This window comes from Apteryx rowi, unplaced genomic scaffold (genome assembly GCF_003343035.1).
Source record: "Apteryx rowi isolate R43461 unplaced genomic scaffold, aptRow1 scaffold_304, whole genome shotgun sequence".
NCBI lineage: Eukaryota > Metazoa > Chordata > Aves > Apterygiformes > Apterygidae > Apteryx > Apteryx rowi.
In genome coordinates this window covers 271,792-295,742 of record NW_020449464.1, presented here as the reverse complement: position 1 = coordinate 295,742, position 23,951 = coordinate 271,792, and the positions used below count along the sequence as shown (strand labels likewise).

Below are 23,951 nucleotides of genomic sequence, written 5' to 3'. Positions count from 1 at the left end.
TTGTCAAGTTCTCTTGGACCCTACCTCCTGTTTTGTTATTTGCACTTGGTACCCCATACTCACTCTCCTTTTTTTATCATTCACAGTGGATCCCTTTTTGGTGGGAATGACAGTTTCTCAGAGTTAAAGGGGATAATTTTTTGATCTGGCTGACTGCGAAGCTTGGCAGGCTGTGTCATCAGTACAATGATGAAGTAATGCTATACTGTTAAGTGATTGCCTTTAAATAATACTGAATTAACATGCAATAGGAAATACTTGGGGGGCATTCTGAGCAATGTTATACAGATGGGCTGTGCTGCAACATATATTACTGCATCAGCATGACATGAATGCTGTGGGAAAAGCAGGAGGTACAATCAAATAAGAGCAATCCTACAGGTACTCTGGTTCCAGACTTGTGCCTGACAAAACTGACCCAGAGAAAACATCAGTTACTTGTTTTATAAAAGTAAACGTCAGTCTGGTGCAGCCCACAGAATGGTTGTTTTCCATTTTTAGCTTCTTTTATGATTTTTAGTGGTGAATTATTCTGCCTGTGGAAAGTGCTGAATTGATACCTATGAATTCTGAAATCTTCATTTACAAATAAGGGAAAATAGCACAGAAAACCTGACTGGAAATTATTATTGCTGGTGTTCAGAGGGAAGTTTAGGTAATTACCTTCATCATTCGTTGTCTGGGTTCTCTAGTAAAAGCATCTACAGAGGGACCAAATCATATAGGATACTGTGGAAGCGGGAGCAGTTCAAGAACCTGAACAAAATGCAATTACTGCCAAATCTGGTAGGGTTTCATTAAATAAATACTTGATCCTTAAGGAGACTTTTCAGTGTATGAGGCATGGGAATATAGCACCTGAGCAAGATGTGCTATTTAATTTCATTACCGATCTGGAGGAAGAAGCAGTCAACATATTTGTGAAAATAGCAGCATTTGCTAGGTTTTGGAACAGCAAACGCAAAGGCTATGTAGATATGAAGGCCCTGGGAGCGTTCCCACTTCCTGGGTCCCAGTGTGTCCTATGGCCACATTCCAGTCCCATTTCTAGATGAAGTCTGGGCTCTTGCTGGTCCCATTTTCACCCTGGTTTCCGTTCAGAGAAGGAAGCCAGGAGACCCAGTGCATTTCAACAGATCATCCACACTAACCTCACGTACAGACAAACCAAAAAGACTAGGGGTCTAAGCAGGAAATAAAACAAGATTAGACTTGGAAAAATGCAAAGCAATGCATTTGGTAATAAAATACATACATGTCAAAGGGAAAGATATCATGGGTAAACTACTGTGCTGAATAAGACACAGGGGTAACAGGAGGGAAAAATTAAACACAGAAGGGAATAAGAAGGTCAGTAGAAGTTGTGATATGATACAGAAACAGAGCTAACATTTCCTCTCTTGATGTTTCTTGTGTCACAACAAATAATGTTCAGAGACTTATTAAAATAATAAATTGATATAATTCCAGACAAAATATTGAGATGGAGTGAAGTTTGAACAGAAACGTCAGTACAGATGCTCTGATTTGGAATAACAGAAAATTTAAAAAATATATTTCTGCTCCTCAGAAACTCTGTGTTTTTAGGTAGAGTCAATAGTCTTGAGTAACTATGGCACCATGGCTCAATTTTACTGTCTGCAGAATAAGGTTGTTCCATTCCTTGTTCCAAAGATTCAGAATCTTTGTCAAAGTGCTTTGACACACTGCAAGGACAGGTGCTGTATTAGCATAAATCTGTATCAAATTGGGCCATTCTATCCCACTGGTATTCATTTTTCACCTTGATTTTACTTTCTTTAAGAGCAGTGATGCAAATGATCACGAACATAACTGTGCGCAGCCAGACCAAAGGTCTATTTAGCCTGGGATCTTACCAAAGGCGGATGCTAAGGAAGAATGTAAGACCGAGGTAAGTACAGAGGATCCTTTCTCTTGCATACAGACCCAGACTGTGGCAATCAAGGTTAGGGACTTTCTGAGTCACAGATTACATATAAGCTATCATGCCTCATAATTACACACAGAACTGTCTTGTGCACTTTTACTTAATCTCATTTTTCACCTCTTTTAAAAATCTTTGGCCTCTACATTTGGCCTGTGACAAGCAGTCTGATGCTTTGGATCAAATAAAGTAACCAAAGTTCTATCTTTTTCCCTCAAACTCAGGCTACTCTAAATGTGTTTTTTCTGCTTTCCAAAAGCAACACCTGCTGCTTACAATATACTTTGGGTCAAGACTTGCCTGTTTCATTGCTACTTGAATTCCCCAGTGCACTACTTATATCGTTTTCCTTCACTGTCTTTAAGAGCTGTTCTTAACATGTAAATAAAAATTACCAAATGACATTATGGTCCACGTTTAGGGATGAGGAAAAGATTGGTATGCATTACGCGCTGGTAAGTGACCCAGTGTAAGCTAGTGTGAACTGTGGAAGAGCAGTTTCTAAAGGAAAAAGTAACGGACATGGAATCTGCAAATGGAATGAATCCCCCCCGAGATTTCCTCATGGAAACCCAAGAGCTCCCCAGGGTTCTGCGCTCCACAGACCAGCCGGTGCCCATTCCTGCCTCCAGCCTCTCCCACGCAACCATGGAGCCAGTCCCCATGGCGCTCCACTGAAAACTCTTCCAAGGCATCTTATAGGTGAGGTAAAGAGGTTTTTTAGCTGTGTTCTCTGCTCCCTTTGCCAGGTCTGAGCAATGCACCATCTTCACCTAACGCAACAAAGTTTGTTTCTGGACTGAGTGAGAAATTGTCACATCCATGTGCCAACACAATATCCTCAGCAGGCACCAGTCAAGGCTATTCTGGCTCTCCTCCCCCTACAAAATTTAAGGATAATTTATACATCAGTCTCTCACCTGATCAGCTGAACACTTTCAGTTCAGCTGATGAAATGAAAGCAAGAGGTTTATCCCCAAAATGAGATGATGATTCCACCTCACTGTTTCTCACTATTTCTTAAGAGGAATAGCATAGGAAGGTACTTCTCCACTATAAATAAAGTCTCCATGTTCCTTTTACATCCCTCTGCTAATACAAATGGACTGTAACAAACCATACCTGTAATAGAGACAATAAGTACAAAACTGCCTCTGGATCAGAACTTCCTCAAATTCACCATGTTTGGAACTGCTTTTGGTTTATACTGTTCTCCAGCAGTAGCTTGATGGCTCTTTCTCTTTCCCTGTTTGTGCAATGCCACCCAAATTCCTCTTTCCTAAAATAACACTCTGCTTTAAATGGCATGCCTGTATTGGATTAACTAAAATAACTCAGTATCTGTACTTATTTCAACTGCTCTAGACAGGTGGAAGAAAAGACATGAGCTATATTTTATCCTGCAGATGCTTACTAAAATTTCTGCTGAAGAGACAGAAAAGAGGAAGCTCAGGAGGGAGAAGCATAATGCTTCAAGGGCAGAAAGCTGAGTTCTCTGCCTTCGAAAACAACACAGAGCAGTTAGCCAACCATGCCTAGCTGTGATGGGTCTACGCTGCAAACCAGGTCAGAATTTTCCAATGAATGTGTTTTGTGTGTGTCCCAGGAAAGATTGGGGCCAACTGTATAATGCAGGTGAGCAAAATGGGATGTTATCTGGCAGCCCTCGTGTAGATCCTATTGAATGAGGTGGGAAAATGTTCATCTGAGAATGTTCATCTCTTCTCAGAGGCAGAGCAAAGGACGGAGCCCCCACCACCTCCTTTTCAAGGGGATGTACTAACTACTCTAGCCTCTTAGAAAGCACGAGGCGTAGCCTCCCAAACTCTCCGGCTGAATTTGTGGCACATGGTACGAATACAATATTCAGAACCAAAGCATGCTAACCACTGGACAGAGAGTTATTCTGCACCCAAGAACTACTGAAGAATTGTATACAGAGTGCAAAATCATCCAGTGAAGTGACATACTTCTGAGAAACGGGAGACGTAATTTCTGCTAAGACTCAAAGCTGGAGGAGATTTGGATCTCAGCTTCCTATATCACAGGAAAGAAATTTAGGTGAACTTTTTTTCAAAATTTCAAAGAAAGAACCAGAAGTGAGCGAAGGCAAGTTGCAGCAAAGGGAGCAAGAATACATGTCTCATTAAAAATTATAGCTGACTTGGTTTAGATCTCAGATAACTGGAAAACCTTCATGTTTTCCAGCTATCATTCACTCAAATGACAAGAGGCAGATATGTGCTTTAATAACATTCGAATGAAAAACAAAACAACTATAAGCTGATAGAAAATGGTGTGTTGGGCACGCACAGTAATTCTTACTTATAATTGCTTTGGAACAGAAGTCCCCACTCATTTTGTATTCCCACCCAGCCATTAAATCACTTCCCATCTGACAGGTGTTTATTGGCCTTTATGAAACCATTTGCTGGGTTTCAGTCTAATTCCTCATGGGCAGAGTTAACCGATCACAGCTGTACCGCCACCCTTTTAAACAGCTTCCTTCTACCTTCTTTCACTGTGTGACCTAACTCCTTCTTCCCCTCTTGCCTTTCCGCCCTTTTCCCACATCTGTGCGTGCTGCTCCCTGCACACGCTCCCTCCCTCATCACAGTGTTGGAGGGGAGCACCACGGGACTAGCGCCTCCTTTCCATATTAACTGCAGAGCAGGGAGCGCTAAACTTAACAGTACCCCAATGATGAAACACTCTGAACTGCAGTTTTCCACTATATGTGGCAATTTCTAGGACATCCCACGTGACTGTTCGGCTGGTTACCCTCACCCCATGCCAAACAGGGCCACTGGCCCCACAGGCAACGGCTTCATTGGCCCATGCAGTCCTTGGCGCTTCGGCTACCCTGCAGTCTGACAAAGCAGAGGCAAGACGTGCCAGGCAAAATACTTTTTGTTCACAGCCAGATTACCCAATTACTTGTATGACCTATGTCAGTCCTGCTTCTCTCCTTTCTGTAAAATAAAATTTAAAATAAGCTGATGTAAAAGCAGAAGTGGTGTAAATTTATGTGAGGAAGGTCAAACCAAGTATCACTCAGATTTTATGAGAACAGACTGTTTTGGACTTGAGTGAGAACAAAATAATGAATAGAGAGGATCCTCTGACAGGACGAACAGTGGATCTAATCACCAGGAAAAATGCTTTAGAAGCAGGCAAATAGCACACGCCATCATTCCTGGGGTAGTCAGTGTAAATGGTAAGTATTTTGCTTATGCCCCAGAAACCCTTTGAACCTGCCAGTTCCAGCAGGACTTCACTAACATTGCTGACACTTGAGAGGCCCTAGAAGGGGGCTCTGTAATTCAGGAATGACACCAGCGTTACTCCGTGCTGGGGCTACTGGCTGAACACTGGGCAGAGACTGGCTCTTGAAAGCAAACACGCCACAGATGTGAAGCCTCCTGGCTCTCTATGCAGTATGTGATACCACAGCTAGCACAGTCGGCTTTAAATAAAGAAATTGGCTTCAAATCGACATTAAATAAATACAAAATGTCACTGGGGCTAGACCTCGAGGTCACAGGAGGAGTCAGGAGCCTCCACCTTGCCTGTCCGGTGGAAGGAAGAGTCGCCCAGAAGAGCAGCTGCTGCACAGACAGACTGCAAAGCTTGTTCCAGCGAGAGGCGACTTGGCCAAAAGGGGAGCGGGGAGGAAAGGAAGTGTAAATCCTCGAGCAGTTAGCGCTGCGGTTCTGCGGCTACTGCGCACCCTCAGCAGACCCGATCCACCACACAGAGAGGGCATACACGAAACTCGCAAGAAGGGGTTAGCTGTGTTTTTCGCTACAAGCTCCGCACCTTGCTTCTGGCAGAGCTGCCCCAGCTGCTGGGCTCCAGCTAATACCGCAGGGCAGTTTTACGCAAGCTTGTGTGTAGCGTTACAAGGTTGATTCTTTCTTGCCTTTCTTAGGTTACGCTAGGAGATTGATGAGGAGTTTCTGGCTCACTACATGGGACTGAAGTGGTGAGGAGTCGCCCACATTTTCCTTGTGCTATAAACGGTAGTTTCTAGACGTGATACTTTTGTTGGCTCATTTTTAAGATCACATAATTTTGAATCTAGACCTAAATTTCATCCTCATTCAAAAGTGCTTAAAACCATGACTTTGGTTCACTCTCATCTCTAGCACTTTTCTATATACTGTTTTTTTCTTCCTATTTATTCGTTACCTAATATGACAAAGTGTTGGACATGGACACACACACAGAGAAGAAATGCAGACTGACTGCAGCGAGCAAGTCTAGCCAAGCTGAAATTTGGCCAGGGCACTCACAGTTGCACACTGTAGCTGCTCTTTGCTAATAGGGTCCTGGGATTTAAATTACTTTACTGCAGTTGGAGAAAAATGCAAAAATGCTTCATGCAAACCACGGTAATACACACTGTCAAGAATTCTCAGCAGGCTAATTTCAATAGGAGGTATTCTCCATCTTAAGAACATGATGTGCTGCTAAAATGTGATTGGAATTTTATGTGCTATGAAAATGGAGAAAGCCCAGAATGTGAGGCAGGCCCTATGTGTGCTTTTCAGGCAGAAGAATTCAGTGATTTTTGATTGCTTAAGACACCCCAGTGGTCAGATTCAAAGTTAGACTATTATCCAGAACAGGGAGACATTTTTGCTTAAATAATATAGATGAAGAAAAACATGTGGAAATGGAAAAAGTGTGTGTTTATTTCTCATAAATATTTTTTTCTGTGCATTATGCATTTCAAAATCAGTAAGTGGGTGATAAAGAATATGATTATTCATGACTTAATATTCTTTAATATATATTCTGTCTTTACTATGTGAAATAAAAAGTATGATCCACTTCTCCCGCTTATGAGAACTGGTGTAGCATTATATCAGTCGCTGCAACTGTACTGATTTCCCTAGCTGGTTTCCTGGCCAACAGCATAAAATACTACAAGTATTAGGAGAGTATCACTTTGGGTTTTATTTTTAACTATTTTTTACATTTTCATTGGAATATCTGAATCTTTTGTTGTTTTATTTTAAAAAAGCAAAACTCTTCACCTCTCTAACACGAACTCTCTGGATCGAATTCCCCTTCTTGGTATAAATTCAGAGCAAACCTCTCTTGATTTATTTTATATTTCCAGTAGCATAAATGGATGACAACTTGGTTTTTTGAGTACAAACTCAAAAAAGTAAATCAAAATATTCTTTGCTCACAATAGGGATTTGAGAAACTTTCTGGGTTGAAGAGACATGCCTTGAATAAGACCTATGCAATAGCCTAAATATCAGATTTCCCTATCCAGCTGTCCAGAGTCCCATTAGTGCCTCTACTATTATCAGTCTCACTCTATAATTAGAACAGCTTATGGTTTATTTGGGCCTTTTTCAAAACCAGATTTCCTTCCCAGCAGTAGCTGTCATTCAGAAGCGCATGAATAGTATCTTTCGAAGTAATTTACATTGTACATTATTTTGTGACAAACAGGAATAAAGTGCATTCAAATCAGTAGAACAGCTCTTTCTATTAAACGATAAATACTGTACTTACCCTGGGTGAGACATTTTCATCTGGCACCTGATTTTGCTCAGACAGGCCCCAAGTCCTTTTCCATTCCCAATGACAGTCTTTATCTGCCTCTTCCGTTTGACACAAACCAGCCTGCATTTGCAAGCTTTCTGTCTCCTTGTGGATTTGTGTTGAAATGACACCTTCCTGACTGGGAAACAGAGCACTGGATTCCCCAACCTCAGCTGCAGTCTGAAAAGATTGTCCTATATTACTTACATATCTGCAAAGCTCTTTAGGGTTTAACAACTTTAAAAGGTTTCTTCTTAGATTTTCTGTTAAGGTACAGACAGCACGCCTTGATTTTTCCTCTGACAAATTTCTTCTCCCCTCCTCTAATTGCAAAGAGCTGTCACCGGGCAAGTCCTTGTCCGTATTATTTTCTGACATTATCTCTGAAGCCTGATTTGTCAAAGAAGCACCTATATGACTAATAGAAGAGTCCACCTTTGCAAGTACATCATCCATGTCCTGTGATTTGTCAGTTGAGAAATCTGCAGCTGAGTGACCACTTCCATTATTTGCTTCTTCAATCCTGGGACAGTCATTTCCAATGGCTGTGGAAGCAACAGGCAGTTTATACTTCTCTTTGTCTTTCAAGCTGGTAGTTTTATCTTGGTGGTGTCCAACAGTGAGAGTCATCTCTGACTGCAAAGTTGAGTGGCTGGTAGAGGGATCTCTCCTTACATTTACTCCTTTGAATTTTGAGTGATGACCACAGAAGCCAATGGTGGTATCCATAGGCGCAGTGTTATCTGACACTTGAACCAGACAAGGCATTTCCCTGAGGAAGTAAGCACACCCATCACAATCCTTGCTCAGTTTTAAATCACCTTCGTCATCACTTTCCAGTAAAAACTGCAATTTCTCTTTCCAGATTTCATTTTCATGGATTGTCAGCACATCTGAACATTGAAAATGCTCTAGATCATCATCAGAAAAGTCACTGCTTATGCTTAGACTTTTCTTTGGATGAATCTCCAGAAGAGTGCCAGAATTTGCAGAATCTTCTTTTACAAAATAATGGTGACTTACTCCAGGAATATCTGCCTGCTCACTGAATGGAGTATTCATGGTTAGAGGTTTACCTAGCTCATTCTTCTCACATGTGTGGGCATCTTCCGGGGACTGACTAGAAACAGTGTCTTCTGTGTTAAGGCAACAGTTGTCAGTGTGATAAGTGATCGCATTTGTGGGGCTGGAATGCACCTGTCTGCTGCAGTATTTCTCTGCTTTTCCAGCAGTGACATTAACTGTTGTGTTAAAATGAATTAGATCACCACCATTCTCTGACACATCCCTTAGGCAGGAAATATTTCCCTGTGTTTTAAATACATTTTTTACATCCCTGTTGTCTTCCATGTTAGGCATATGTCTGTGGGATTTCTCACTTGGGGACAATACTTCTGGTTTTCTGATCTTCTCAAGCAATAAACCACTGCTTTTTGAAGGGTCAGAATCTGGTGAAACTAAGATGGAGTAACTCTCATAGGGGCGACTCCTGCTTTGTGCAAAACATTTCTCATTCTGCTCATTCTGCTCTGAAGTTTCCCACACCGTCATTTAGGTCAGCAACCAACATTTGGGAAGTTTTGAATTTTGTATCTGATTCCAGTTCAATGAATGCTGTACAGCGGGTCATTGTAGCTGCCAAAGGGTTTCCACGTACTGTCCAATAAAGTGCAGCATCTTGCTCTGTACACCTGCAAATAAAAAAAAAAGAACTTCATAACAATTAAAAAAATGGGCTTACTATTTTCTAAAAGATGACAAGTTGACACATGGTTTCAAGAACTAAAAAAAAATAAATAAATATTTAAAATGACAAACATTTATCAGCAGTAACTAGAAAACCTGCTATGTATACAGAGCCACTTAGTGGGAACACATTGTAGCTGTCCAGAGTGATTTTTTCTAGGAAAACAAATTCTTAAGCATGTCTGCATGTGTGTTTAGCAGCAAAAAATATGCTTCAGTGCATGTCATTTAGCCTTTTCTAACTGCAGATAGAAATCTGCAGACACATGTAAATTTTCAAATGTGCATTACTTCTATAGGTACCAAGCACCTGCTATTTTGATAGTCACTTTGGCACAATAGTAGGCTACTTTTCGAATTGGCAGCACAGAAACATAAATTCCAAATATCTGTCTGTAGTAATACATGGATCAGTTAGGGGGTAGATTTGATGGGGCTATTTTTGTTAAAAGCAATTCTAGTACATTTTGGCCTGATGTTTGCCATTTCTGCAGTGAACGAACAACGGAATGACGCTGGTGAGCTTCTCTTTCCCATCTGTGTATTAAGTCTTCCTTTCAAACAGCTGTGCAGTAGTAAAATGGTGTTGCAATGCAGAACTTTCTGTAAAACAAACCGAAATACACCAAAAGGCTTCCATCAGCTGAACCTGAAGAAATATGGAACCATTTCTATCTCTTTTCTTTTTGTAAAAAATTTTTGCTTTCAAAAAAATCTCCAAATCTTAGGATTTTTAGATATCTTGGGCTCTGCCTTTGTATACTTCTAGAGGCCATCTGGGTCATTCTTTACTACGGAGGATCCCTGCTAATCACAACAGAACTATTCCACAATCCAGGAATTCACTCATCAGGAAAAAATAAAGTAGCAGAACTCAGTTTCAAGTAAATTTGGTCTCATGAAAGATGCCAGATTAACAGCTCTGAAAAACAATGTCCTATATTTATTCACAGAACTTGTATGGCATGAAGAACAGCAGAAAAAAACTTCCTTGCTGCCCTGCTAATCTCATGCAGGTGTGTAGACACCTCTCTTCATTCTCCTCTTCCTTCCCTCCGCTTCTCCCCCCGTGACCTTTTCTTCAATTAATGTTTCTCTCCTCCTGCAAGATCCCAAGCCATCTAGTATCCTAGCACAGCAACCTTCCCGACGCCCTGTGAAGCACTCAGTAGCGCTCCGTCTGCTTTCTGCAGGGCCTCAAGCAGAGCAGACATTGGAGCTGTCAGCAGCCAGCTGTGCCACAGCCCACTGCAGGCACTGATCAAAGTCACTTAGTAAGAAAATACGCAAGGAGCCAGATTAAAGCTTAATGGCTAGATAGCAAGGGGCTTGTACGGGCTTGTTTGGAATCTGGCTCTCATGTAAACAGCACAAAGCAGCTGGGTGTATTTCCATTTCCTTGGGACAAACCCTGACACAAACACCTTTTCCACATGGTTACCTTTATGCAAGGGAACCAGTACGCTCTTTATGGAAAAAGCCCTTAAAGTATTTAGTTCTGCATATTCTTTGATAATGTTATAGAGAAGCTAATAGTTTCTATAGCACATTTCTAAAACTGATCAAACGGCACTTAATTCCCTAGAAAATACTGTAGGAATTCAGAGCAATTTTTATAAAGCTAAGTTTAATTTTATCCAGATCTGTATATAACCCATTCTTTTGAGTGTTCCACAGACCCATATGAGCATAAAGCAGGGTGTAAAGCTGGGAAAAGGCCAGCTAGAGGTTTAGGTATTTATCTGAAATGTTAAAATCCCCAACATCCCACAACAAAAATGATGGAGGCTCTGTTCTTTCTTTCTGTGAGGCATAGATTAACTGGGAATGGGAAGGAAGGGAGGTGAATACACCACATACAACATATGAGGAGGGTAAAACACCACCAGGAAGACAAGAGACCATGGTGAGAGAATAAATTGGAACCTGAACAGAGCAGAATTGCCCACCTCATCTAACTCACAATACAGCATTGCTGGTTGATGTCAAAAACATCTTGACAACTTGACAGCTTTTTGTTTTCTAAATTTTACAAAGCCAAGTCAAATATCATTACAGCTTTGTAACTCAGAACATATGTCCTCTTTCCTAGATTTACTTTTTTTTTACAGTACTGCTTGCTAACATGGACCAGTGTTCTGCTGTGCTAGTATTTTTCAAACACAAATTAAAAGATGGTCCCTGCCCCAGACACCTGCAATCTGGTACAAGACAACAAATGGGTAGACAAATGAGGAGATTACAAGAAAATAATAAACGAGATAATAGTAGCTGTTGTAAGAGAGGGTAGTCCTAGCGTAGTGGCAGTTTGACCCTTGGTATTTGTAGGCCTGACTGCAAAGGAAGATATCAATGAGGGATCTGAATGTCTGTGAAAAGCTTCTTCCAAGTCCGAAGAGAAGCATTAAAAAAAACATAAAGGCATTTGAAATATTACCTGGCGGGCAGTGACAGCTGCATTATTGGCTTATCAGAGGCTGTAGGCACCCCACTAACTACTGAATAAGAGATGACAGGTAGAAAGATCATTGACCATGAGGGAGCTTTAAGAGCAAGCCAGGTATGTAGTTTATCTTTGATGCAGAAATGAAAGGAAACTGGTCAGGGAGAGAGAGAAGTTTGAGAAACTGGTCTCCATTCTTGGAGATACTCAAATCCCAACTGGGTACAGCCCAGAGTAACCTGCTGTGCTTGACTCTGCTCAGAGCAGGGAGGTTAGACTAGACGATCTCCAGAGGTCCCTTCCAAACATAGCCATTCTGTGATTCTGTGCGAAGATGGGACCAAAGCGATACGCTAGGAAATGACTGCTACCATACCATTAACAGCTTATGAGCAGGAACGCGTTAAGAATGCCTTTGTCAAGACTACAGAGAAGAATACTGCAGTCATCAAAACTGCAGATTTTAAGTCACCACTAAAGTTTTTCTGTATGTTTAGACATTGTGGAAAAAAACAAAGCACAAGTAGAGCTTTAGTAAGAGGATTTACACAGGGGTCAAAGTCAAAGATGTTGCATAGGTTTCAAGATTGAGTAGCAGGCAGGATGGCAGTGTGTTTCCCACAGAAACTAAGGAAGCAAGGGAAAAGTGTTCAGTGAGGGATTAGATGAAGTTCTGTTTTAGCCATTTGGAGCTCAACAGCCAAAACGACACGTCAGAGAGATCTGTTGAGGCCTTAGTTTGGTCTGAAGCAGGTAACTCTGGAGGTAAAAAGTGAATCTGTGCATGAAGCAACTGAAGACAAAAGGATGCAAGGGCCAGTCACTGGGCGATCCGTTGTGTGTCTGTGCATGTGCACGCACGCGCGTGTGTGTATAAGGGGGGTCTGTACCAGCAATTCCAGTGGGGCTGCGGGCCTTGGGGGGTCACATGCCCAGGTGCCAGCAGCTGGGGAGACCAGGGATCCCGGGCAGCTGCTGGATGGACTGCATGTCCCAGGCCAGCTACTGGGGATCCATGTGTGCATGTGTGTGTGTGTGTGTGAGGGGGTCCGTACCAGCAGCTGCCAGGGGGCTGCGGGCCTCGGGGGCAGCTGGGGAGAGTGGGATCCAGGGGCAGCTGCTGGACAGGGGGGTGTCCAAGGCCAGCTACTGGGGATCCACGTTGCACGTATGTGTATTTCCCACTAACGAGCCGTTGTTTGGATTGGCCAGAGGTGGCCAGGAGGAGGCCGTTGGTGTTGTGTGAGTGCTGAGTGTGTCTGCCTGTGCTGGTCTGTGTGGCTGGCCACGTGTCTACGTGTGTGTGTTGTGTGTGTGTGCTTGTGCGTGGGCCTCCTGGGGACACATGCTCAGTCTCACGGCTGGTTGGAGTCGGGGGCAGGGAGCTGCGGCAGCCTTGCCTCTATCAGGCTGCTGGATTTGGCAACTCCTGAAAGACAAGAGGAGCCAGAATGGGGCTTCTAGAGTATATGAAAGGATCAGAGGAGAGCAGATGAGATCCGCATTCGTGACAGAGGGAAGAAGGGGGTGTGGGAGGAGGTGGTGAAACGGCAGCAAAGAGGTGACACGTTTTGTCAGTTTAGTCTTGGAATAAATTGACAAAGATCCAACATACAGGGAAGCGAAGGCCAACAGGAAAGGATGATTTGAAGAGTGAGTCAAAGCTGCCAAAAAGGGATCTGTTAGCATGGAGCAGTAGCTGGGAAGTTGCCAGGCAAAGAGAAAGACAGAACAACTTCAAAGTAGCAGAAGTCAGCCTGGTCACAGTGGCTTGGCTAGAGATGCTCTGCAGCAGGAGAGCAAGAGGGGAAAACACGCACTGCTGTACACAGTGCTGCTGACATGTGGAAGGTACAAGGCAGAAAGCTGGTGTGCAGACTTCCACCTCCGAGCCTGAAAAGCAGCCTATTCAAAAATCCATCACACTATGGACTTCCCTGAAGATGACAAGAACAATTAGTGCATATTGTGGTGTTTTTTAACAAAGTGGACACCTGCCGACTGGACTTTGGCCCAATGCTCTATGCTTGTTTCATGTAGGCCTTTGAACAACAATCTAGACCATGGCTGCAACAAGAGCCTAGAGAAAAAAGGCATCAGATTCCACTGTCTTCAGCCTTCCAGACCTACGATCATGTTTTTCTTTCCATTTCAACTCCATGAAGTATAAACGTTTAACAGGAAAAATGGAGCAGTAAAGATTAATCTTTTCCTCATCCATTTTCATACACTGCCATGGAATTACCCCCTGCATTCACCCATCTCCTCTTAATAGTTATTTATCTAATGTTCCTGTTGCATTCTTTCAAATCTGCTTTTATCATTGCTTTTCAGAAGATTAGATGCATCTTTTCTCTTTTTTGGAGGGTTTAAGTTATTTTAAAAGCATGGTAATTTCACCAGCTGAAAAGAGCCTTGGCAACATTTTTTTAATGCAGACCAAACTCATGAATATGCTTTACCAAAGCAATTGTACTATACAGTTATCATTATCTTAGTTCAGCTGCATTTTGACATCAAGGGAAAAAGAGCTGTCAGATCTCTTGATATGAAAATTAGATTAGATTGATGTGCATTTTGCCAGATCTAACAATGGAAATTAAAGCAAAATTATTTTCCATGAAGAAAATTGCAATAAATGCTCTTTTTCTACCCAAGATGAAAAGACATGATTTTTTTTTAAATTTGAGGAGAAAATGAAAGATATTAGATATAATCATAATTTCAATTACTGAATTTGGACTGAAACTGGGAAAAGAACTGTTAGCATAACACACTCACAGCTCCTAGAGAAAACTTGTGATAGAAAATGCATAATGAAATTCACTGAGGAGGGACGAATGGGAGATCATGATCATTTATCTTTGGTTATTGACTAACAGGCTGGAAATGAAACTCAATTTCCTAAAATACCAGGCACAGAACACTTGGTCAAAACATGACGAGAGCAGAGAACTTCAGATGCATAAAGGTGTTCTGGCTGCTTGTCTCAAGTCTTGCTCTGGAAACTGGGGAGGCTACTTGCCAAATCAACTAGCTACTAATCGTTGGAAGAAAGTGAAGCAGAACCATGTAGGAGAAATCAATACTACCAGGTTTTAACAGGAACTGGCACTGGAAAGAAAGGTGCCTATTTTGTTTCTCTAATGATCTGTAAACATATTTATTATGTCAACTTGTTCCAATTCGAAATTTATTTAGAAAATTTAAAATTTTTCAATTGTTCATTATTTATTCCAATTAAGACTAATTTTTTTTAATTACTTTTTAGCATGGAAGGAATGATGTTTTAACTGTTTTTAAAAAAAGCAATTTGGGGGATGGTTTTGGACTCAAAGCCRCTTCTGTTGATTTCAGCAGGAACTGTGGGCTTAATCCTAATGTTGGCAAAAAAAATTTTCACTGACAAAAATACACAAATTTGGTTAAACCTATACAGTGTCAATTAATTTTCCTCTCTTGCATCACTCTCTTTTTCTACTTTATTTAGTTATTTCCAAAATGAATTCCTTTGCAAGGAATTTGTCTTTCACTCAAGTTATTTTTACTGGAAGCTTATATGTTTTATAAGTTTAGGGGGAAATTGGAGTCTTCCTGTGGGGCTCAGTTCCTCTTGAGCCAATGGAAGAAGTGCCCTCTTTACTACCTCTCTGAAGGTTTTTTCTCGTTTCCTATCGAGGCATCATGTAATCGCTCTGTTTTGTGCAGTCCTACTCAGCCCACACCCTTTCCCAATAAGATTTATTCCTATCTTTCAGATGCACACGCTTCTCCCCCTCTTTCACATGACCTGTCGTTCCATATCCATGTATTGTCCCTTTCCTTATCTTTAGAACACAAGCTCTATGAACCGGGCACCATTCCGCGTATTCACACGCACAGTGGGCACCTGATCTATGTGTAACTCTTGTATAGTACTGCAGTACAAATAATCTATGTAAACATGCTTTGACAACCAAAGCATTGTCTAGCTACATTAAAAACCACCATATGACTGCATAAATACCTCCATATGGCTGTATGTTTTCTACAAATGCCCTTCTTTACACCCACATCAGCGCAAAGGAGTGGGAAAGAAGAAGCTGCATTAGCCCACACGAAAGATTATCTTAGCTAAACACATGGAAGGAATGAAACTGATAATCCTCCAGTGTTTCATATTAAGAAATATCCTTAAGTTCACTAATATTTTGGCCTCCTTATACCAATTTCACACAGGGTCTGGGATATCTGAAAATATGAAAAAAATGGATAGGTACCTAAATAACATGCTTGTAATTGCCATGTGCTTGTCCTGGCTCTAAGCTTGCCAATAATCTATATATTCATTCTATCACAACTGTCTACTCAGGTATTACACAGTAGATTTTGTTCAGAAAGAATAGATCACCAAATAGTTCCATGCATATCCCTCTAAAACAGAATACCTGAGAAGTAGTATCTTTTGAAATCAAATGCAGCCCTCAGCTGTATGCAAAGATAATAGCACTCTTAGTGCATCAGGTCAAAGATGTTTATTAGTCGAACCAGCTATGATGATTACCAGATATGAGAGAGGCAAATCTCATGTCATCGTTTTCTGGTACAAACTGGGAAATCAAAGTAGACAAAGAGCAAGGTGAGCTTCTCAGAAATATATCTGAGTCTGTCTGAATTCTGTGGCATACAATTCTGAAAATATGAAATCCAACCACTTTACCTCTTCTACTGTCTGCTATTTCAATATAGCTGTTTTCTTTCTTCCTCTATCATTTCGTAAGATGACAAATACTGTAAAGAAAAAATATGAAATTGCTTAGGCCTAAAATGTATATGCTTTGTTGCACCTGTGCTATTCTGAGGCACTTAATGAATAATGACTCTGAAACAGAGAATTTATACAACAGAAAGAACTGTCTGTTCTGTTTGTTAATTCTGTAACTGTTTACATATTTTGGAAAACAACATTTACATAAAGGATCTACTCAAATTAATCTGCCTACTATTTTCTGTGTACCTAGAAAATATTTTTTGCAAGGTACAGGCTTTATTATTATTTGTACTCTAGTAGAGCTCTCTCCTACAAATGTACAGTTAGAGAACAATATAGAAACTGAAGAGAGGAGAAGTTGTTTAATTATTCCAGTTATACGAACAAGGAATTAAGACATCATGTGATTTGCCCCCAGTTGCACAGAAAGTTGACGCCAGAGCACCAGAATGAAACTTTTTAACAATTCTCAGTCCATCATCTAAAACTGTACAAAAGGTCTTCTTCCAGGAAGACAGAATAGACAAAAAATTGGCAAGCTGTCACAATGAAATTTTGCAGAAAAATCCATTTCATATAATTCCTACTGAAACTTTATGAAGCAAACCTAAATGAACTATTAAATGATACATGAACAATTATGAAACATCACGGGTGAAGTGCTTTTATTTTGTATATAATGAAAGACTATTTTAAGCTGCACATAAAACCATTGCAGAGTTCAACCTTAAGTCAATAATACTTCCACTCAATTATTCTTTCATTATCAATGGACATTTACTTACTAACAGAATGCTGCACGTAAATAATGTCTCAGTGATTTATTTATTTCATATTACCTAGGAAGAAGCATTATTCAGATAATTATATTTATTTGGGTATATCCAAGCATAATTCTAATTTATTTGGATGACTACATTTATAATTACGTCAAATCAAAATACATTACTCAACACATACTCTATCTCTGGGTCAAAAGTGAACTTGCAAAAGTTCATTTGCAAAATGAAGTAGACAGGTTTCTTCCTGAGAGTAATCAAATGACATGGTTCAAGTGTTTGCTGCCTTTTTTGCATATTTCTCTTCATGGAGCAGTCCACTCTACCAGAATGATTAATAATAAACAATACTGTGCAAATAAAGAACTGAATAGTATATAAGAAACTCCTGTTTCTGATGCCCCCATAATAGCTGTATTTACATTATTTGAAATTCTCCCCAGCATCATCTGCATAGCCATGAATGAACAAAGAGAAAATTCTAAGTGCAAACCTGTCACTATTCTACTTGGCATAAAGCAACATTTTTACATAATGGTAAAACCTCTGAAACATTTTTCTGTTTTCATCCACAGTGAACTATCAGAACTGTTACTCTCATTTGAAGAGTCTGCAACTAATGCTCTAAGAAGCCTCAGTAATTTTTTAAAATAATCACTGAATACAAAGACCATAAACGGCATGGAACAGTGGTAGCTTGTCTCTTTTACCAAAATCTTCATACGGCCTGGAGCCATAGGATACATCTCACCTGCCTCAGAGATCCAGTCTCTGGAAGTTGTTCATGAGCAAGAACGGGTGATGGCTCCATGAGGAGCCTCCCACCCCTCTGTGGAACAAGGAAGACCCGAGCGAAGGCCATCCCGGTTGCAGGCAGCCCGGCAATGCCAGTGTTAGCAGGCCCCCTCTGTCCCAACTCCCTTCCTCAGGCAGGATTCGGATCACCTAGGGACCTGCCTTTTGGGAACTAGTTATGGCAATAGCATAGTCCCAACCTGCATCCATGGGGCTGAGGGACCTCCTCCCAGATCAGGATCAACCGCTGTCTTGGGAAGTGCTTTATTTCTTTTCTGTTATTCTTTCTTTTTTGTTGTTTTTGGTAGGAGCTTAGAGCTAGAAAGAGATCGCAGTGCTGAATGTCATCACTGTGACAGGAAAACAGAATTACGCTTCTTCAAATAAGCTTGGGGAAAAACTAACATATGGGAAACATAATCTTTCTCCTGTGCACATATGTGCATAGGAGGGGGATGTGGATGCATACATAATACAGTCTGCTTGTCCTCTCTGTTAACCCTTCTCCGCTAGACAGACCTCATTTATAAAGCCAGTGGAGCATTTGCTTGTGCTTCACTGTTTATCCTGAGAAACCTGGCGTCCCGAGATGCCCAATTTCCAAAGTGCCTGCATAGTTCCCTACTATCATCCATACTCCATAGGCGAAACATTGGCACCTGGACTTGACCATTTGAAAAAACAATTGTAATTCCCTAGATTATCCTACTAAACCTTACATGCATCAATGGCTCCTTCTCCACCTGCCTGGGCATACTATATGCATTTTCATACCTCCCTTTTTAGAGATGTTATATTTCCAGGTAGTTTAACCACAAACAAAGCTGGTGGATGTAACCAGACTTCACTGAGGATGAACATGAAAAAACCCCCAACCAAAACACTAATAACCAAAACCAATACTTTATGGTGAATGGAAACAATATTGTATATACCACGCAGATCCAAACAGAAATCTCGCTGGTGTGGACAAAGGGATTTTTATAAATATTATATTGATGCAAGTGAAAGAAGGCAGCAAAAGCAGAACAGAAAAAAAAACAAAAAGCATAAATGAATCTCCAAACCACTGAGACACTAGCAATGCAATCCCAAGAAAAATCTAAAAGGGGCAATGTCTAAACTGTGGCACAAGGCAGAACTTCCCGTCTCCATCCGAGCCCCAGCCTCGTGCTGGCACCACATTGGAATGAGTGCTGGATGCGCACCATTCTTCCCTTATCCCATATTTGCCACAGAAAAAACCACAAGTGTGTAGGACAGAAAGGAAGCCGGCCACAGTCTGGCCAGGTTCTCAGTCTGCATGATCAAGGGATGAATACTTTAGGGAACACTGAGGAATGCAAGGGCTCTTTGGTCCAGACATAAACAGAGGAAAGTTTGGGGTGAAATGCTGGCCACAGGAAGGCTTGTGACTGTGATTATTCATTTCTACAGTGCTCACGGAAACGGGGCTTTATATGCATTTTTGCTGATAAATGACTGTACTCTTCAAGAATAGGCATTACAAGCCATATCCAACAGACAGAAAGTGAATTAACTTTCATCAATCATGATGATTCCTAGCATATGCATACAAGAACTGAAAGGCAAAAGAAATAACTTAACTAGTTTTTACAATAACTTGCAATAGCAAATAACTTGCAGTAGGAAATGTACCATAACATGAAATATTGCTGTTAACAAAGCTCACATTTTTATGATCCTGACCCTTGGGTGGTGGAGATACAAAGATGTTATAAGCCTAATCACTCAAACAACCTTACACTTCCTTTCCAGAAGGAGCAACTACGACACCGCATGTACAGTACCCGCCTTGTTGTCCATTCATCTGTGAAATCTAAGTCTCCTACTTCAATGCAATTATGTTCCAAAGTTAATATTAGTTCCCTTACATTCCCTCTGGAAACACTTCTCAAATCTGTCTTAACTTTCTTACAAACAGTAAAGTGTCTGTAATAAATACCGTAATTCCATCCACCTCCTGTTCCAGCCTGCCAAGTGTTTTGCATTTGGGAATATAGGCGTTTTTTCACTTCCTCATCCGAGGCATCTATCAACAGAGATTTTTGACTTTGTAGCAAATTTCACAAGTTTAACATTTTCCTTCTTCCAAAACAAAACAAAACACAGACAAGTTAAAATCTCCCAGACAACAAAAACTGGAATTGTAGAATTCACTTATAACTTTGTGAACTCTATTCACATTAGGGCCACGGTAAGTATTTATATATCAGTTTGTTTACTGCAGAGTCTGATATTTGATGGGTTAAGAGCAGTGGGAACCCACACACACAAGGATTTACAATGACTGGGTTTTCTATTTGTTTCTGTATCTCACAGAAGATCTGCCTGACTCAGTAGTTCTGACTGGAATGCCTAATGCTGGAATACAAATAACTACAATCATATTATTCTTCTATAAATCCTTGAAGACACTGTGATCAAATCAAACATTTGCTGCAGAATACTTGTCAAAAGCCTGTAATGTCAGAAGTCAAACTAGTAAAATACTTTATTTGAAACAGTTATCGTATATCTATTGTATTAACAAGGTTCAGATAAGAAACACATTAGTGAAGTTTTAGCTGTTCAAAAAACAGATGTCTTGAAAATATGTCCTTGACTAATATACTGTGAGACATTGTGGTTCCTCAGTTTCTGACGTTGCAGGTTTTTTGAAACTTCTCGCTCTACTGCACTGCCTACGGTAAACAGCACTACAGTATAAAAAAATCACCACAGCTGTGATTCATTGGTTAAACCTAAGGAGAATAAATGACTGGCTGTGCTTCTAATGAAGAGATTAAAATAGAGCAATTAAAATAAGCAATCACAGCACAACTCTTAACACTGATCTATCTTAATCTATTTTTAACGTTTGTCAAGTATTTGCCACAGTCAGCATAAGCAAATTTGTATCTAGCTTCATAATCATCTACATGCTACTAAATGACCAGATTTTTTTGAGGAATGGAGGGAATTTTGACTATTAGGCAACATAATACATATTTAGAAAGAACAAACTGAGTATCTCTGGATACCTAGTATCATTTACACATTTTCTAGAGAAGAAGGAAGCTTGCTTTCGCATGGCTTTTGCAATTGTTTGTCTTATTGAAACTTGGTGGAAATATCACCTAAGTTGTAATTTCAGAAACATTCTAAATACAACATGTTAACAAAATTTATCAAGATAAGCAAAAATGACTAAACAACAGCAGAAACAAATAACAAAACACATTTCCTGTTACATAAACAGTAAAAATTACTATAAACATGTAGTACATTAAGAAAAAATAACTTACACTTTTTCATTTCTTTATCTTTTACAACCATGCATTCTATTTGCACATAGGAGGAATAAGCAGCCAAGTAATTTTAAAAATATAGACATTTGACCTCTGAAACCATAAACATGTGCACTTACCTTTGACTGTTCTCTCTTTAAGTTCTAGAAGTGGGCCAGGCCTGTGGTTCGATTTTGCATTACAAGACAAAAGATATTTAATTTATGCATTTTGTTCAAGAGCTAGGAGGCTAGCGGAAAGTTTCAGTGCTGTTTTGCTGGTGTGACCTTAGTATAGTGAGTCTGATCACAGAACAGTTTGTCTTTTAAGAGAGACTATTTCATTACATGCAGCAGATGGTTCTTCCCGGGAAAATCTCAGCCAGAGAGAGCGGCAGAGAGAGAGAGTTGGCAGTGATGAGAGGGTATATCCTACTTCCATAGGAGTCTACGGGAATTTCCTCATGGGCTTGACAGAGAGGAAATATTGGCTTTAGGTTTTCATAATAAAGCACTGGGTTGCTTTTTTAAAGAACATGCTTAAGTGTGCTCAACTGCTTTGCTAGGCATGTTTGGAATTTCTTACTTGCTTAAAGTTAAGCACACAAAAGTTCTGCTAACACTGAGAAAATCTGCACAATTATCCCCAACAAGTAGGTTGAGGAAAGCAAAGGTGGATCGTGAACTTTTAACAATTACTACAACGATTCACCTAACAATTCACATTCCTTAAAGGCAATGTTCATCTAATACATATTTACACGAATCCTGAAATTAGAAAGTATTCCCATTCCTCTTCTCCAGGAAGATAACTCTCACACAAGGAACTTGTAAGAATTGCACACACTGTCCTGAGCTCGAGGGGTCCAGAAAAGGCTCAGAAGCTAGTTTTGTGCCAAGTTTATTCTTGACTATTCTTCTGAAAGTCCAGCTGAATCTCTGCTTGTCAGAAACTAAGGAGTACTTCTGTGTTTTCTGGACCTACTCCAAGGGCTATAAAACTGGTGAGATCAGCAAAAAATACAGCAACTACAACTACCTTCATTCAGGAACAGCGTTAGGGATATCTATCTTTTATATAATAGCCTAACGGTTAAAATAATCACCAAATAGACTAGGATTCCAAACCCTCTTCAACCTGAGGCAATCTAATGCGACTGTCTGACATTTTAGGAGGATGACCAACAAGCATATGGCTATAGGCTAAGGTAGGTGAAAGGCACCTGCCCTGTTTTCTAGGGAGCTGAGTCACATGCAGCTGTGGATAATGACATGTCATCAGGAAGGCAAATCCACCATCTTACCTACACCATTTTGCCACGCAGAGATTGGTTCTGGACCTAACCTGGGAGAAAGAGACTCTTGGTTAATGATAAGGGAAAAAGCCACTGAATGCAATTTCTTTAAGTTAAGTCTTACTAAATACCTTGCTTTTCAGAGATGCTGGACCCCCAAAAAGTCAAGGAGAGATGCTACACTGCCACCTGCTCTGCAGGCAGATGTGTATCTCCAAGCAGGTATAAGCCAGCTCTGACTAGGGCTGCACAGCGTGCGAGACATTGAACTCTACTGAACAACATGGTGTATTAGTTTGATCTCCATGTTGTGCTACTGCAACCATGTGGCTTCCAGCTTGCTCGCAAGGAAGGCAAGGTGAGCTTGCAGCTACATGGAAAAACACTGCAGAAGTACAGGCAGTCATTTGAATGCTTGATCGCTGATTAAAAGTAATGGTAAAATGCACTCCTGAAGCACTTTCAGTCCACGTTGAGCAACTTCTAAACCAAGAGAGTTCAGAATTAGACCACGGCCATGCTCATCCATCCATCGACAGCGACGGAAAGCAGCCACCAGAACGTCTCCCCTTGAGAGACGCCTTGTCCCAAGCGGGATCTCATCTCCCTTGCTAGAAAACGTGCAGACCTCTCACCCTTTGGACAGGCCTTGCCTGCCGGCGGGCTGACAGCAGACGAGTCACAGCACCACGGAGCAGCAACACGCCTTGAGCGCGCCACAGCCGGCCGGACCACATCTCCATGCCAAGGCAATTTTGGCACAGCAGCGATTAAACGCAAGGGCCAGCACGAGAGCTGTCTCAGATGAATCGAGAGTGATCCTAACCTGGTGGTTAGCAGCGTAAGAATCAGCTTGACAACAGAAGAAAGGCAAAAGTGATATAAAGTATGATCTGCACAACCTACGGGCCCAATGTCTGAAGCAGCTTCCACTGGGTGAAGATTCACTGCTCTCTTGATGACGAATGAGTTTGAAGAAACAGCCAACATCTTCAGGTGTCTTCCGAAAGAAACTGCACCTTTTTTTTTTCAAAAGACCAGAAAGATGCTATCTTTGGCTTTCTCCGGTAAGCCTTATCTGCGGCTTACACGAGACGTGCGTGAACCAGAGAAGAAAACCGAAACCCGGAGGCCGTCCCCGGGAGAGGCAAGCCGTTACAGGCAGGTCAGCAGCGCTGCCAGGGGTGAATTTCCAGACAGCCACGGCCAGGCAGGGCGAGGGCGAGGCAGGGCCCCGCGCTGCGGCCTGAAGAGCCGCTCGCCCCCCTCCCCTCCCCTCCCCTCCCCGGCCTGCGAGGGGCGCCGCCGCCTCCGGACGCCGCGAGCCCGCGGGCGCCTCAGGGG

The 23,951-nt window shown here is 41.2% G+C and overlaps 1 protein-coding gene across 13 annotated transcripts in view; it reads right to left on the bottom strand.

Annotated features, from left to right (window-relative positions):
• Positions 1-23,828, bottom strand: part of ALPK2 (alpha kinase 2) — a 56,549-nt gene extending 32,721 nt beyond the window's left edge. For 6 of the 13 annotated variants that reach the window (XR_003254274.1, XR_003254275.1, XM_026070128.1 and 3 more), the window contains exons 1-5: positions 22,739-23,828; positions 22,617-22,657; positions 19,990-20,076; positions 16,399-16,469; positions 7,481-9,201 (exon numbers count right to left, since the gene is read on the bottom strand). Coding sequence is in view for 11 of the 13 variants with exons in the window: in XM_026070128.1 (XP_025925913.1) it covers positions 7,481-9,061 (1,581 nt within the window). In the remaining 2 variants the exon portion in view is untranslated. Of the gene's footprint in view, positions 1-7,480; positions 9,202-9,720; positions 9,780-16,398; positions 16,470-19,989; positions 20,077-22,616; positions 22,658-22,738 lie in introns of those variants that run through there. The other 7 variants (XM_026070130.1, XM_026070133.1, XM_026070135.1 and 4 more) reach the window with 7 other exon arrangements.
• Between the last annotated feature and the right edge of the window lie 123 nt (positions 23,829-23,951).